Source organism: Bolinopsis microptera, chromosome 2 (assembly GCF_026151205.1).
Source record: "Bolinopsis microptera isolate Bmic1 chromosome 2, MBARI_Bmic_1.0, whole genome shotgun sequence".
NCBI classification, from domain to species: domain Eukaryota; kingdom Metazoa; phylum Ctenophora; class Tentaculata; order Lobata; family Bolinopsidae; genus Bolinopsis; species Bolinopsis microptera.
In genome coordinates, this window is record NC_087073.1 from 10,228,693 (window position 1) to 10,244,695 (window position 16,003).

Below are 16,003 nucleotides of genomic sequence, written 5' to 3' on the forward strand. Positions count from 1 at the left end.
TAATTTCCCCAGTCATAAATTAACCCGCTATAATATTCCCGAGTAAGGTAGTTGCCGAACCTCTGCATCAGTGGCGTAACGAAAGGCCCTGCTGACCCCGCTGTGCAGGGGGGCGCCGTCTTAGGGGGGCGCCAAATCGTCGTTTGAATGTGGGACAATTTCGAAAACTTAACTAAAGTACTAGCAAAACTGCGCGTTTTGCTCTAGATACACACTTTTTTAGAGATTTTACCGGCGTATTCTTTAAAATCACCTAATTTGTTCAATTTTAGGGAGGGGCACCAAAAGGGGAGGGGGCGCCAACAGGGGGGCGCTTTTTTCGGCAGGGGGGCGCCAACAGGCAACGTTACGCCACTGCTCTGCATCACCCTGTATGCTCTTGCTTACAATATTTGAGTAAGAATAAAACACAGGATGGGCTGTTGCCAGAATATCAACCATGTTATGACTTGACATTTAAAGTATGTAGCAGCTGCAACCCTGTTAAGTTTAATCTGAATTTTACTGATCTTTGTTTTACTTAACAATATCAATTAATAGTGTATCAAATTCTTAATTAATTACTTCTATTTACTGTTAACATATTATCATTTTAACAGAAATATGACTTTCTCATAATGTCGATAAAAAACCCTTTATTGGAGGGATACTCCTCACAAAAGAATGTTAAACTGCTGTCATCTTCCTCTTTAAAGAGTAGTGTCTTGAAGAGATCAAGTGACTTAACTGATGATCCCTTGCTTAAATCGTCAAAGTTACTTCGATCAAGTGTCCTTTCCTCACCATCACCATTGCTTCAATCTAGGCCTCTGACATCTGTTGGCTCGTCATACTTGTCAACATGTACAACCACAAGCCAAAATCTTACCAGCTCTCTTATCACTACATCTGTATCCCTCTCTAACCCTTTGAGTGACTTGGGATCACAAAATGTGGCTGACAAGAATACCTCATTGAAGCCAAAACAAATGTTACAAGAAGAGGTAACAGACAGCAAAAGTGGAGAAAGAACTGACTTCTCTGAAATCTCCCCATTTCTAGAGGGGGAAGATATCATACCTATACCAGTGACTGAAAAAAGTAACGTTATCAACAATTACTTCAATACTATTTCCAAAGCTACTATCAAACTCACTGAAGAAGAAGTGCTCAAACAGGACTTTATCAATCTTGCTGCATGCTCTTTAATCAAAGCTCCTAAACTTGACAACAAAGATGACAATGTTAGGACCGGACTGATAAGTCTTGGAGAGAAGATCATTCTCATAGACCCTGAATTCATTTTAAAGATGGCACTCTTTACAAGAAAAGTTTTGAATATTCGGGTCACTGCCAATTTTCTAGTTGCTTTTGCTGCATTCAAGAAGGAATGTCGAAAATACATCAAGAAGTATTACCAAGAGACCGTTGTTCTACCCTCTGATTGGATTGATGTTGCTGAACTGTATACATCTCTTGGAGACAAGAACATTGGATTCTCTGCTTTACCTGTCTGTTTGAGGAAAGCTATGACCAAAAAGTTTCCAAAGTTTGACACTTACCAGATAGGGAAGTACAACAAAAAGCCAAAGAAGAAAGCAGGTAAAAGCAATCCTGAAGAATCAGAGAATGAAGATGATGAAACAAAGCTTTATGAAAGGCAACATTTTACATTGAAACAGCTGATTAGAAAGATACATATAAGTGATCCACCTGACATAGTCATGCCTGTTCTGGGAAAGAAATATCCTGAAACCCAGGAGCAGTTCTACCGCAGTAGGTTGTCGGGTTTGTGGGATGAAAGTCAGGCCGGCAAGAGAATGAAAGTACCCACACCGTACACATGGGAAACTCAACTAGCTGCAAAAGGGAACAATAGCGATACTTGGAAAGAGTTGATTCTTTCAAGAAAACTACCTTACATGGCAATGCTGAGGAACTTGAGGAACATTATTCAATCAGGAGTGAGAGATAACATCCATAAGATTGTCCAAAAGAAGTTGAGTTCCCCTGAAGATGTCAAGAGGAGTAAACAATTCCCATTTAGGTTTTTGAGTGCCTATGCTGTTCTAGATTCTTTAGAAAGTCAGCCTGGAAAGAGCATTTCTTGGTCGACCACTCCTGATTTTGAACAAGAAAAAATTCTTGACAGTTATAAGGCTTGCTTAGATAGAGCAGTTCAGCTTGCTGCCATCAATAATGTCAAACCTATCAAAGGCTCTTTGTTACTTATGTTTGATTGCAGTATCAAGATGGATGAGCAGTGCTCTGCCAAAGGATTGGGCCTTTCCCGGACGATAAGAGAAGTGGCTGGTTTGATGACCTTGATGTGTATGTTTTCTAGTGAGCACTGTGATGTTGTATACTACAATACCAATGGTACCACAAGAGGAGAAAAGATTGAAACTGGGGGAGAAATACTTAAGTTCCTATCTACCTTTGTTAAATTTTCAGAGGCAGCAAATGAAAGACTTAATACTGGTACTCACATGTCCATCAGTGATTGTTGGGCTGAAATAACCAGTAAAGAAAGACACTACGATACAGTTATTCAAATCGCACCTAACTGTGATGATTTCGATTCATACACAAATCTGTATCGAGAAAAGGTAAACAGTGAAGTCCTTTATGTCAAAATGAACCTTAAATCAAAAACTACTGAGTTAAATGACATGATTTATATGGCTCATAGGAATGATGTAAGTCTTTCTGGTTTCAGTGATCAAATGTTACAATACATCTCCGAAAGAGGCTCTGGAGAGTTATTGTCAAATGTTGAGTCCATCGATAAGAAGTTCAATCTTTTACCCCTACCAAGACTAATGGCCCAGAGCTATGTATCACCTCTGGCAACACAAGTAAAATCAAGAGTTGTTCGGATATTTGTGTCTTCAACTTTTCTGGACCTTGAACATGACAGAAGGGAACTGATGAATGTCATCATGCCTCAAATTAAAAAATTGGCAATGGAAAAGAACTTCACTATCCAAGAGGTTGATTTAAGGTGGGGTGTTACAAAAGAAGAAGCATCTTCAAACAAAGTGATTCTTAGATGCCTTGAAGAAGTGTCTCGTTGTCATTATTTCTTGTGTATCCTTGGTGATCGATATGGAACCACATTTGATAGCTACCCATTGTCTCCGAATGCAGAATTCTCGTGGCTACAGAATGAACAACCTGGTTTGAGCATGACTGAAATTGAAGTAACACATGCCTTGTTCTATTCTGACTCGACCAAGCTTCCTAAAAAGAACCAAATATTCTTAATCAGAGAAAATGGCAGTAACCGCGAAAGAAAAGTTGATCGACTAATTGACACAATAGAAAACTACTCCTTAGAAAGTGAGGAGCTATACATCAGAAGATATCCAGCAGCTGACATCAGAGATATCGCACTTCAGGCTCTAAAGGAAGTTGTAGTGAAAGATATCTTAAATGACGACAGCAAAGATCTCTCCGACGAGGAGATGCACAATTCATATGTAGAACAACAGGCTCTTCTGTTTGTTGGAAGAGAGAAGCTGGCAAGTAGTTTGGTTAGTGCTATACAAAGAGGGCAGATTGTGATGGTTACTGGTCCAGTGGGCACAGGAAAATCTGCATTGACAGCAAAAGCCTTAACTATGTTCCCTGAGGAAAGTAGAAGGAACGATTTTCATCATGTTGTAAAACTCAATGCCAGCTCCAAAGACCTCAATATTCTGCTGAACAGATTATGCTTCCATTTATCCAAAATCCTGAACGAAGAACTGGAAGATCATTTCGAGCCCACCAGTACGCTGTGGGGTCAAATAGCTAAGTGTGAAACATCCTTCAAGATACTTATTGATGGCTGTGATGAGCTGCTCCAATCACATGACTTGTTTTCATGGCTGCCAGACAAGATTCCTAATAATATTACTCTGATTTTTACTGCAAGTTCCTCGGGGCAGTGGAGCACATACTTGAACAAGAAGTACTCATCCCTCAATACATTCAGTGTGTCGAAACTTTCTGCCAATGAAAAGGTTCAGGTTACTAAAGAAATGCTAGCTGCTTACGGTAAGAAGCTTGAGGAGAAGGGGTTCAACAGTCAACTGAGTCTACTTTTATCCAAAAGAGAAGCCAACAATCCTCTGTACATTGATCTTTGCATCAACCAACTTCGGCTTAATGCAATATTCGAGAATCTGACACAGTGTATCCAAGAGCTTCCCCAAACTACAGAGGAGCTGTATGTAAAAATACTTAAGTTCACTGTGCAAGAAGTCTATGTTGTTGGTGACAAGCTCCTTGCTTATCTCTACTGCAGTAAGAATGGTATATCTGAGTCTGATATGCTTCATTTCCTTCAACTGAAGCCTCTAGCACTGGCCAGCCTACTGTATCATCTGAAGCTTTTTATCCACATCGACCAGAGCACCGGGATAATGTCCCTTGCCAATCAGTTTGCTAGGAAGGTAGTTCAAAGGAATTGTCTCAATGACGAGAAGCTTGTTGATGTTCACAAGGAGTTAGCAGTGGAGTACTCCGTTTTGCTCGGAGGTTGTCACTACACATCTATCAGAAAGGACGCTTATCGGAGCATGCTGTTCCACTACACAGAGGCTGGAGAGTGGAGCACTGTTAGTGGATACCTCTCTGATATGAACTTTGTTCGTCAGATGATTTACTTAGGTTTACTTCCAGACCTCGTTTCCTTCTTTAATATTGATGTCGCTAAACTAAAAGGAGTTGCCAAGGCGTCATATAAGAATGCTATGAACAAAGATGGTATGAAGCGATTGCAACAATTTCTCATTAACAACAAAACGATTCTTAGCAAAGAGCCATTTTTACTCCAGCAACGCTTGCTCCTTTGCGACGATTACTCTGAGGACAAGATAGAAAACGATGATGACTTGATGTTCAACAGTTATGTTGGCTCCTTTAAGTCTCTCCAAGAAACCAAGCAAACGTACAAGTGCAACATGAATGAACACTTCAACAGTGTTGTTACTTGCTTGGCTGCTTCCGATGTCACTGAGATAGTATTGGTAGGCTTCCACGACAGTAAATTCCAAGCAATCAATTCGGCTGATTCCACCATATCACAAACATATCGAGGGCACACCGGACCTATTACCTGCTGTGGTTTCCTAACTTCTTCCAGGTTCATATCTGCTGGCTCTGATGGTTCTCTGAGACTTTGGAGCTTGTTAGACTCAGTGTGTCTTGCCAAGATAGTGCCACATATCTACCAGATCCAGGATATCCACGTTAACGAGGTCAGCAAGTGCGTGGTATCCGCTGGTATCGACAGGAGAGTAACTGTGTGGCATAATGATGTCATATTCGATACAATAGAGTTTGAAAATCCCATGAACTGTATTAGATTTATTGAGAATGGAAAGAAGTTTGTGGCTGGCTCGTGGACGGGTGAAGTCTATGCTTATGATTTGGTCCAGAAAGTAAAGATCACAGTGAAAAAAAGCGGAAAGGTTCATAAAAACTCCATCCGGGCACTGTCTACTGGAAGGAAACATTTTGCTTCTCTCGATATCACTGGAGTTATATCCGTGTGGGATCAGATGACACTGGATGTTCTGCAATCAGTTCGCCTAAACAATGTCACTACTATATCGTATGACTTTAACGACCATCTCATGTACGGGCTGAGCAATGGTATCATAAATGTCACATCAGGTTTTGGTGATATGAGCACAGTTGGCATCCCTTCCTCTGAGCAGTTACCTCTCTGTACTGCTCTTCAGATTCAGGACTCTATATCGGATACTACTCAGGAAAGGTTCTAAAGATACAGTCCGATAATGAAATCGACACATTGACCCCCCACAAAGGGAAGGTAAATCAGATCACTTCCTTTGAGATAGCAGGGACTGGGAAGTGGAGCGAAACAACTGAATTTGTTGCATCTTGCTCAGACGATGGAACAGTTCATGTAAGTTCTAGAAATTAAATTCTTTGTTCGATGTCTGTAATATTTTTGATTAATAGAGAACGATGTCGTGTTCAATACCAACGTCTGAATTGCGCATAATCTTAAAATTTATAATCATGATTTCTTTTATAGTTATTATAATCTGATTTTTATTTATTTATTGATTTTAGGTTCATTCCATACACGGTGACAACGCACTAGAAAATGAACTGACCCCACATATTGGGAAGATTCTAGCACTCTGCCCCGGAGCTACTGGAGTTATGTTCTCTGGAGGTTACGACTGTGCTATAACCGCCATGAAGTTTGAGAAGGACAATCAGTCCAAATACCTCACAGTACAGGAGGTCAAGTTACACGGACATACAGCTCCTGTTTCCACGCTTCTCACGGTATGAGCTGATTGTTAGTTTCGGCGTGTTACCTTTAAATACTATTGACATCACCGTGAACATAATTTTACAAATACATAAAATCCAATCTGCCTCATATCGAGCTATGTACACTGTACAAGCTGTATAAGCTGTCCGTCTGCTATTATCATCAATCCAAATCTGAATGAGTTTAACATTTCACTCCCCCTTAGTTGAAAGAGGGTGACAGACTGATCTCAGGTTCTCATGATGGCAGTGTGAAGTTGTGGAACAAAGCAGGAACATGTGTGTTCACTGCCAGTAACGCTCACAGAGACTGGGTCACGTGCTCAGCAGCAGCTGGTGGTAGCGCTCAGGTCTTCGTTACTGGTTCTAATGATAACCTGGTCATTCTGTGGAAACTGGAGAATTCTAGAATTTACCATACTCGTGAGTGTTCATTACTTTGCACATAATATCTAACCGTAGGATGGCTATTGGTTGATGCACTGTTATTTCATGTGGTTAGATTGTGCGTTGGCCGTTGCTTGAACCATAAATATCTAATAAATCTGTGAAATGATACTAACATCTATTCATGGTAATATATTTTATCTAATTACAACACTACAAATCTATTACATTTATTGAGTATAATGTAACAGGATGGAAGTGTTTTTACCAGGTTCGCACTCCATAGTATGTAGAATTTGGTTCAATTCTAGATGAAAAGCTCTAATATTCATTATTCATGAATCATGAAATTCCCAACATGGTTATCTTATTTCAGACAAGTTCCTTGGGCACACTTCTCCTGTAACCTGTGTCAGTGTACTTGGTAACGAGACGACTCCTATCCAAATGATCATTGGTGGAGCTCAGGTAAGATCATATTTGGATGATTCTAGTCACGTACAAGATTTGCGTATTTGTAATATTATGTTTAATGCATCAAATTGATAATACAACCATTACGTATTTGATGATCGATCATAAAAACAGAAATAAGTCTCTGAATATATTTTTGTCTCCTCTTTTTGCGTCAGTTAAATTGTAGTATTGTCCATCTGGCATCATGAGCTTTAGCAGGCGATCACAGACGAGTACTCAGCACACCACATTCAAAACGTTATAGAATAAGCGACGCTACAAACTCCACTCAACATATCAGTGCGAATGCCTGACGCCTGACAAGTCTAGAAGTTTTGCTATGTACAAGTCTAGAAGTACAAGTCTAGAAGTTTTGCTAACGGTAGTCATATCCTCAGGACGGAACGCTTGTACTCTGGAACAAAGATGGCAAGTTCGTGTCCTCTACAAAACCTGCTGAACGTGGAGTTAACGCCTGTACATTCTTACCTGGGTCCTTCAGCAGCCCTACTGTGAGTTAACTAATAACTTTCTTATCTACTTACTCAAATGATAATGATCCTTTATTAATAAAAGAACAATTTACTGTACTGAATTGTATTTTCTGATCTATTTTAATGCGAAAAACCCGATCCCTGTAATTTCACTATTATAGAGAAATTAAATGAACTTAAAAAGAGTTATTATGTGAATCAGACATAAAACTCTTTGTTATAATCTCACAACTTTGAAATCTTACCCGATAACATGAACATGTTTTCTTATCAAATTATGCGTTCGATAATGCGGGACCTAATATTAAATGTTTAAAGCTTTGCAGACCAGGTACTCGATAATGCGACCTAATATTAAATGTTTAAAGCTTTGCAGATCAGGTTCCAATATTTTCATATTGAATTTGCAATGTTACATTTAAATCCAAAATAACAGTATGGTCGTTCACATTAATTGCTTGAATTACCGAACTTACAAAAAGTTCTCGAATGCGTGTTTAGTTTTATATCACACTGATTTAAGAACATAAACTACCCCAAACAGGCTTACATCGGGACAGTTGACGGTGAAGTGAAATCAATGAAGCCCTCAAAACTTGGCATAATAACAAGCTTCACACACCACACAGCGCTAGTGAGAAGTGTGAGAGGTATGAGCGGGAACAGCGTGGTCTCAATATCAGCTGATAATACCGTACAGAGCTGGAGCTGGGAGAGGGGAGCTGTTACTACCACCAAACTTCAGAGCATTGCAGGTACTGGCTATTTATTAGTTTACTTCAGAGCATTGCATGTACTGGCCATTTATTAGTTTACTCTATTTACGCTTAAAAAAGAACATCTAAAGATATGACGTGATACCCACCGTTCTGTTCATTATAATATTGTGATCGTTTCTATAACTATTACCGTGGTTGTTTGAGTCATCAATCAAGGAATAAACCAATAATCAATTGCAGATATAAAATACAAAGTTGACGCGGTTGATGCCAACGGTTCCCATTCGTTCCGGATCGGAGTGGTGGACAAGACAGGTAGCATTGCTCGCTGGAAACAACAGGATGATGTTATGTGCTTTGACTCTGAAACTGAGGGCCCAAAGAAACTCATGGCTTTTGCGTTAATACCCCCAGCAGCAGACGGAAAACAGGCTAGATTACACGGTACTAAAAGCGTTGATTTTTCTAATTTCAGGATTCGTTGAATTTTTCGTTGAATGAAACAAAAATCATGTGCGTTCAACTTTCTTAGAAGTTTTAGGATAAGATTAAGATGTCTTTAGGTACAAATACTAAGACTATAATATAATATAATTTCAGTTCCAGAACCTCCTACTGGAGTCTTGAGGTGTTTGGCATCCCACAATTTTATTGTTGAGATATTCTCCGAAAACAGGAGAGTTTACCTCAGAGTTTACTCTACTGATTCTCCCGAGGTTTACATGAAAGAGATTCTGACAGACGCAAGTGAGTTCAAAATTACCAACGCTTTGAATCAGACACATTATCTCGATTTTGTTGATTTGTTCAGCTTACTATTAATTTAACATATTGTACATAATATTCAACTTGAATATATTATACAAGTAAATATATATACTATTATATAGTAATAGTATAAACAACCATGTTGAATATATAACATGTATAATAATATGTATAATAATATGTTTAATATATATTATAATATGCAACATGGTTAAATATAGTATAAATATAGTATAAATACTATAATATTATTATAAAATAAATATTTATCTTGTTTCAGGTATTATAACGTATGCTGAGCTGACTGAGGACGATATCTTTGTGCTTGGAAGTGTATCAAGTTTCATGCATGTTTGGAACCTGAAAACAAAGAAGCGAATGCCTTCTTCCAGTATTCGTGCGTCCATGAATGGAAGAAATATTAAAGAGGTATTTAAGGTCGCATTTAATGAACGAGTTTATTATATAGTGATAAATGACGAAGTATAATAATATAATAATATGTATATTATAGTGATAATTGACGAAGTATAATAATAATATAATAATATGTATATTTGAGGAATCTTAATCCTCCTCGCATCCGTTAGTCTCTCTTGTATCAAATATTGGGCCACAATTATATAATCATAAATCTGAGACTAGAACCCTCAATCTGGTACATTTCAGAGATTCTTGTATCTGACTTCTGCTGCTTACTACGATGGCAAGAACGTCATGGGATTGGTGACAGGTTAATTTAGCATCCATTTAAATTTCCCCTTCATACTTAAACTTTCCTTAACACTGTTCTTAGTTTGTCCTTTAATGTTTGAGAACTGTTCTAAAGCAGAGGAAACTGTGCCCCAAGTGTGCCCCAAGTGTGCCCCAAGTGTGCCCCAAGTGTGCCCCAAGTGTGCCCCAAGTGTGCCCCAAGTGTGCCCCAGCTGTGTCCCAGCTGTGTCCCAGCTGTTTTCCCCGCCTATGCCCCAAGTGTGCCCCAAGTAACTTTTTGCCCCAAGTGTGCCCCAGGAATTTCAATTTTGTGCCCCAAGTGTGCCTAGCTAGATTACCAAGTGTGCCCCAAGTGTGCCCCAGCTGTGTCCCAACTGTTTTCCCCGCCTATGCCCCAAGTGTGCCCCAAGTTACTTTTTGCCTCAAGTGTGCCCCAAGAATTTTAATTTTGTGCCCCAAGTGTGCCTAGCTAGATTACCAAGTGTGCCCCAAGTGTGCCCCAGCTGTGTCCCATCGGTTTTCCCCGCCTATGCCCCAAGTGTGCCCCAAGTAACTTTTTGCCTCAAGTGTGCCCCAAGAATTTCAATTTTGTGCCCAAATTGTGCCCCAAGAATTTCAATTTTGTGCCCAAAGTGTGCCTAGCTGGATTACCAAATTCCCTAACTTGTTGATAATAACCTTATCTCTGTACACAATGTAACTTGTTGATAATAACCTTATCTCTGTACACTGTGTAACTTGTTGATAATAACCTTATCTCTGTACACTGTGTAACTTGTTGATTATAACCTTATCTCTGTACAGGTCACATCATAGTACCTAACAAGAAAAAGAGTCTAGAGATAGTGGAGCGGGTGTTCAACTCGGCTGTAACAGCTATGGAGTGTGTTACAGACAAGGGGGGTAACTTGGTCATATTCGCGGGGAGCAAGGACGGTATTATCAAGGTAAGGGTTACAAATAATAATATTACAAATAATTAGCATAAGTAATGAGTATAAGTAATGAGTATAAATATTTGTAGATCTAATATTACTTATTAGATCATAATAAAATGATCCAATATCTTATAGTAAAACCTTATCATAGTATTATAAGCCATTATAAGTACCCCTAAAATAATTATGACACTGTATCCTAATCAATAGTTAATTAACGTACCTTTAAACTCTCTTTCTAAACATCTGTCTACCCCAGGTGTTAACAGCTGACCTGAAGGTGATGGGAATGTACCACACAAACGGTCCTGTCACCGTCCTCCGTGTTCTACGCCACCCTAACCGCCGAACCTACGACAAGGTGCCCGTTGTGGCTGGAGACAAGTGTGGCTGTGTCCACTTCCTTAAGTGGTACCCTCCCAAACGTAGCGTGGAGCTCAACTAGAACTACTTCTGTAGAGGATCTAATGGGAGTGAAATGAAGTAATATCAGATGGGATCAGCTAAATGTGCAGGGAGAAATTATGAGAAATGGGAAAAAGAAATTTAATTAGTAAAGGTGATGAGGAAATTTGTTGTTGACGGTGGATTTACCTGCTGATTTCAGCTGGGCCTGATGGTGTATAATAGTTGGTAGACCTTATCTACCAGCTATGTTGTAATAACTCAATCTGTTATCAGAAATATGTTAAACTGTATTTGCTATTAGTTTGTGGTATCGTATTTTGTGAGTATGATTTACGATATTATTATGGAATGATTACTAATCATGTGATATATTAATAGCTGTAGAATGTACAATTTGTACAATTTGAACATGTATTACGTAGTGTTATAACGGTATTTTCCTTGACCTTATCTACATGTTGTGTACTTTGTGTTACATATTTGAGAGCTGGGTCCGGTTATAATCTAATAATCTGTTGCTTCATATTAGATATGGTTTTTAGTGATACACCAGTATACACCAGTATATAAGATAATTGTTAACTCTAGCTGGACTCCTGAAGCTTATAGTTGGTGTGAAATAGTACGTGTATATGATTTGGGGGCAGATCAAACTGTGTAAACTGTATTAACAACAATTTGCACAAGAAAGTGAAATGTTAGGAATGTGGCGTGTCATGCCGCCTGGATACCAGTCCAGCTATGTGACCCGCAATACTTCCAACATGCCCTCATATTTCTGGAAATTTGTAATAGTATGGAATTCATCATGACGTGGTCATTTGAAGCAATTTTGTGATGAATAAACTCAAAAAACCGTAATTTGAAACTCAGAAAATGATTTGCTCTAATTTCCTGGAGATGAGTAACATCCCCAAATTGTATACATACCTACTACACGAAGCCATGCATTTAAATAGTTCCGTGTACATTGTACTTCCAGGACTCATCAGGTCACCACCAAAAGTATTTGAGATTTGTACTGCTGGAAATTTGATCCGCCTTTGGATTATGGCGATAAGACTGTTTATTTGTTACATCACACCAATTTTTTGTATTTCCGATTTTCCATTCACTGCTTCACTGCATCAGTTTTCACGCTTATTGTATTACGCTTCATACCTCATGAGTTAATAATATTTTATCGATTTGACAGAAATTTCTATCATATTTCATTTGAAAATATTTGATCTAAGTTATGACTCGCTCATTTGGAAGTTAGTTTTTGCATGTGTTTTATATAGTTTTTGTTTTATGAGTTTTTGAATAAAATTGTTTTAACGTTTAGTGTATGATATAATAAAAGTTCAGATCTACGTTTTCTTATAATAAATAATATAATAATTGAACATTAAGATTATTCATTACTACTGCATAATATGATACCCCGCATATTATATAGTCCACTACATATTCCCACAGTCGCCTCCCCCCTTATGTTGCTCTACACGCTCATTAAGCTATTAAAGTACCTTGTCAGTGGGCGTGTAGTAATGGTGTTTCTCTCTCCCTTATATTGACCTGGACTGTATGACTGTGTGAGCGCTACCTGACGTTTTATGTCAGCTCTGCTCGCAGTTCCTTTTCTTGTATGCGAGGTTGTGCGTCTGCTTGTGCGTTTGTTCGTGCGTCGGTTTGCTTGCTGTATTATACTCATTTCAGTGATTCTTCTGTAGTCCGTGTTTTGAGTGTACATGTGAGAATTGTACATGATAAATATAACACACGTAATGATTGTGTCAGTGACACTACTGTAACTCTCTCACACTCTCTCTCTCTCTCTCTCTCTCTCTCTCTCTCTCTCTCTCTCTCTCTCTCTCTCTCTCTCTCTCTCTGCTCTGTGTGATATATACAATTTACAGTGTGTGACTCAGCTGTGGTGTGTTCTAGATCATGTCACGAATAAAGTATCTTTTCTCCAGAGTAACAATCATTAGTACGATCCCTGTGTGCTGGAAGCTTTGTTAGCTGCAATCATTCTCACAATGATCTGATATTGTAACTAGATTTCCTAGAGTGTTTCAATCGAATTATTTCCTCTTCCTCGAGAGAGACTCGTAGAACATTTCGTGTTTTCCTCGAACTACTCTACGTTTTCTGTTAACCTTGTAAGTGACACTGTCTACATTCACAAGAAATTTATATGAGCATTACTCAGAATACTGTACAGTAACTGCCGATGTGAAACTTATTGTTTAGTAGTAGGTGTCTGCATCACTAATGATATATGTTCACTAGTTCCTGTTACCTGTGTTATGTTGTCACAAAATATCAGTCTACTGTTTTTTATTATCGTCACTGATCTTTTCTAGAAGTTAATTCCGTTGAGTAGGGTAGCTCCCTGGAATTGATGTGTTTCATAACTCTCATTAAATCATGTTGAAATGTTAAAACTCAAAATTCTGCCCCATTACGAGTTTCGTTTTGTTGAAGAGGCTGTTCGAATATTGTCGTGGATATGTTAGTAGTTTTATTATCGCTAGTTTATATTTTGTTTTTATTGTGATTATAGTTTGTTAGCTGTGCTAATGTAGCTTATTATTGGAACTTTGAAAGTTTGAAAATTTAGTATTCAAGTAATTTTTGCGTGTGTAAGTTTAAGTTTAAGTTTTCATTCCAAAATGACGTTTTACTCACGCTTCAAGTACAATTCCTGTTCGTATACTAAAGACGATCGTTTAACTTATATTACTGCTTAAATGTATTTAAAAAGCTGTTCTTGATTCCAATTACAATAATATCCTAAACAGACTCGCTAAATTTAACCTACAACTCTTATTCTAGGAACGATTATGACATGAAGACCTTACACACGGTGAGTTGAACATTTTCATCTTACTTTTATACAATGCACATATTTAACATATCTATGGATTTAAGATATATTTCAAAAATGCACAAGCTAGGAAGAAACTTCCACAAAATTTAGAACTGTCTGTTACTTAGTAGAGTAGAAGTAGTAGAGTAGAAATATTTGAATAAAATATATCTTAATATCTTAACAATTCAAAGAATTCAACCAGGAGTATAAAATGTAACACTTACAAAATACCTTTAGTATGCCTACTAAGTAAATAGATCTTGCAAAAATGCGAATAATTCAGGAGTATAATTGCGGACAATCTAGCAATACACGATAAATTAATATACATGACATATTATGCTTTGAATCGTCTACATTGTACTTCTCACAATAGCCACATAATTTTGCTAACAATACTTTAATTAGTTAAAAGAGATAATTACATGTCATTGCTAAAGTGGTGTGTTATAATGTCGTTATTTTGCAGTAAAAACAACAGCATTCTCTTCATCCCTTTCTCATTTCGTCCTAACTCCTTACTGCAATCTGGTTGTTGTTTGAGTTGCTTTTTTTCATAGTTTCATTCATTGGACAGTACTCTCCTTTGGATGAAATGCTGGAATCGTGCCAGGTTTCAGACACAGCGATTCGAATACATCAACGGACTCCGTATTTACCATCTCCAATAAAAAGTGAGCATGATGACATACCAGCAGAATGTACGGAGTTTAAAGAACAAATTGACAGTTGCTATGAGGAAATTGTACACTGGAAAAAGAATATTTTTGAGCCCCCAACATGTAAGATAGGGAGGGAATTTGTAAAGGAATTATCTACGTGGCTTGAACATTTTAATATAGGATCAGTTTATTAGTGTTCATCAATCAAAACATTTATTGTCCTTCCTGCTCTGCTTCTGCAAAAGCCATCCGCAAAAAGTAAAAAAGCTGAACATAAAGTCCTGTTGAAAAAACGGTTAGAATTATGGAGGCAGGGGAATATTTCTGCACTTATGAGGGAAGCAAGAACTATACAACGACAACTAGCGAGGAGCTCTCGGAAGCAAGAAAAGGATTGTGCGAGAAAATTTGCCAACCTCATGTTTGAAGGGAAAGTCAGCTCTGCGGTGCGCATGTTGTGTGATAACGATAACAAAGGAATACTAGAAATGTCTACAGAGACTATGGACCAGCTATTGAAGAAGCATCCAGAACCAATGCCTATAGTGGAGAATAGTTTACTTTTTGGACCGATCGAGGAAATAGAAGAATCGTTGTTTTATAATATAGACGAGACAATGGTATTTAGGGCGGCAAAATTTACTAACGGTTCTGCTGGACCATCACAAACTGATGCTGATTTTTTTAGATTCATTTTGACGCATAAGAATTTTAAAGAAGAGGGAAAGAAACTGAGAGATGAGATTGCTAAGTTTGCAAGGTTGATCGCGTCAAAACCGTATAATCCTGATCTGTTGGACTCCTACGTTAACAGTAGACTCATCCCGCTTAACAAGTGCCCAGGGGTGAGGCCAATAGGAATAGGGGAAACTTTTAGACGAATAGTGGGAAAATGTTTGAGTTGGGAATTGAAAACAGCGATCCAAGTTGCTGCTGGACCACTGCAGGTTTGTACAGGACTAAAAAGTGGATCGGAAGCGGCAGTACATTACATGCGGGAGCAATTCGAAACAGAATCTGCAGAAGCAGTGATTTTAGTTGACGCCAGTAACGCTTTTAATTCTGTTAACAGACAAGCTCTCTTACACAACGTGAGAGTACTATGCCCGGAGTTGAGCATGATTGCAATCAACATGTACCGGAAACCATGCCGGCTATTTGTTGGGGGAGCTGAAATCCCGAGTCGGGAGGGTACAACCCAGGGCGATAACCTGGCAATGTCGCTTTTTGCCATTGCAACTCTACCAGTACTACGGAAATTAGAAGATCACGAAAAAGTGGCACAAGTATGGTTAGCAGATGACGCCACAGGAGTGGG

At 38.4% G+C, this 16,003-nt stretch overlaps 1 protein-coding gene across 1 annotated transcript; it reads left to right on the top strand.

The window, feature by feature from the left end:
* The first annotated feature begins 603 nt into the window (after positions 1-603).
* Positions 604-11,285, top strand: LOC134826374 (telomerase protein component 1-like). The gene is given in 13 exon segments (XM_063838721.1): positions 604-5,752; positions 5,755-5,899; positions 6,070-6,291; positions 6,486-6,702; positions 7,043-7,134; positions 7,521-7,634; positions 8,161-8,371; positions 8,576-8,779; positions 8,936-9,082; positions 9,384-9,532; positions 9,773-9,836; positions 10,622-10,764; positions 11,015-11,285. Coding segments are annotated over 13 exon segments (7,029 nt in total). The 5' UTR covers positions 604-617; the 3' UTR covers positions 11,201-11,285.
* The last annotated feature ends 4,718 nt before the right edge of the window (positions 11,286-16,003 follow it).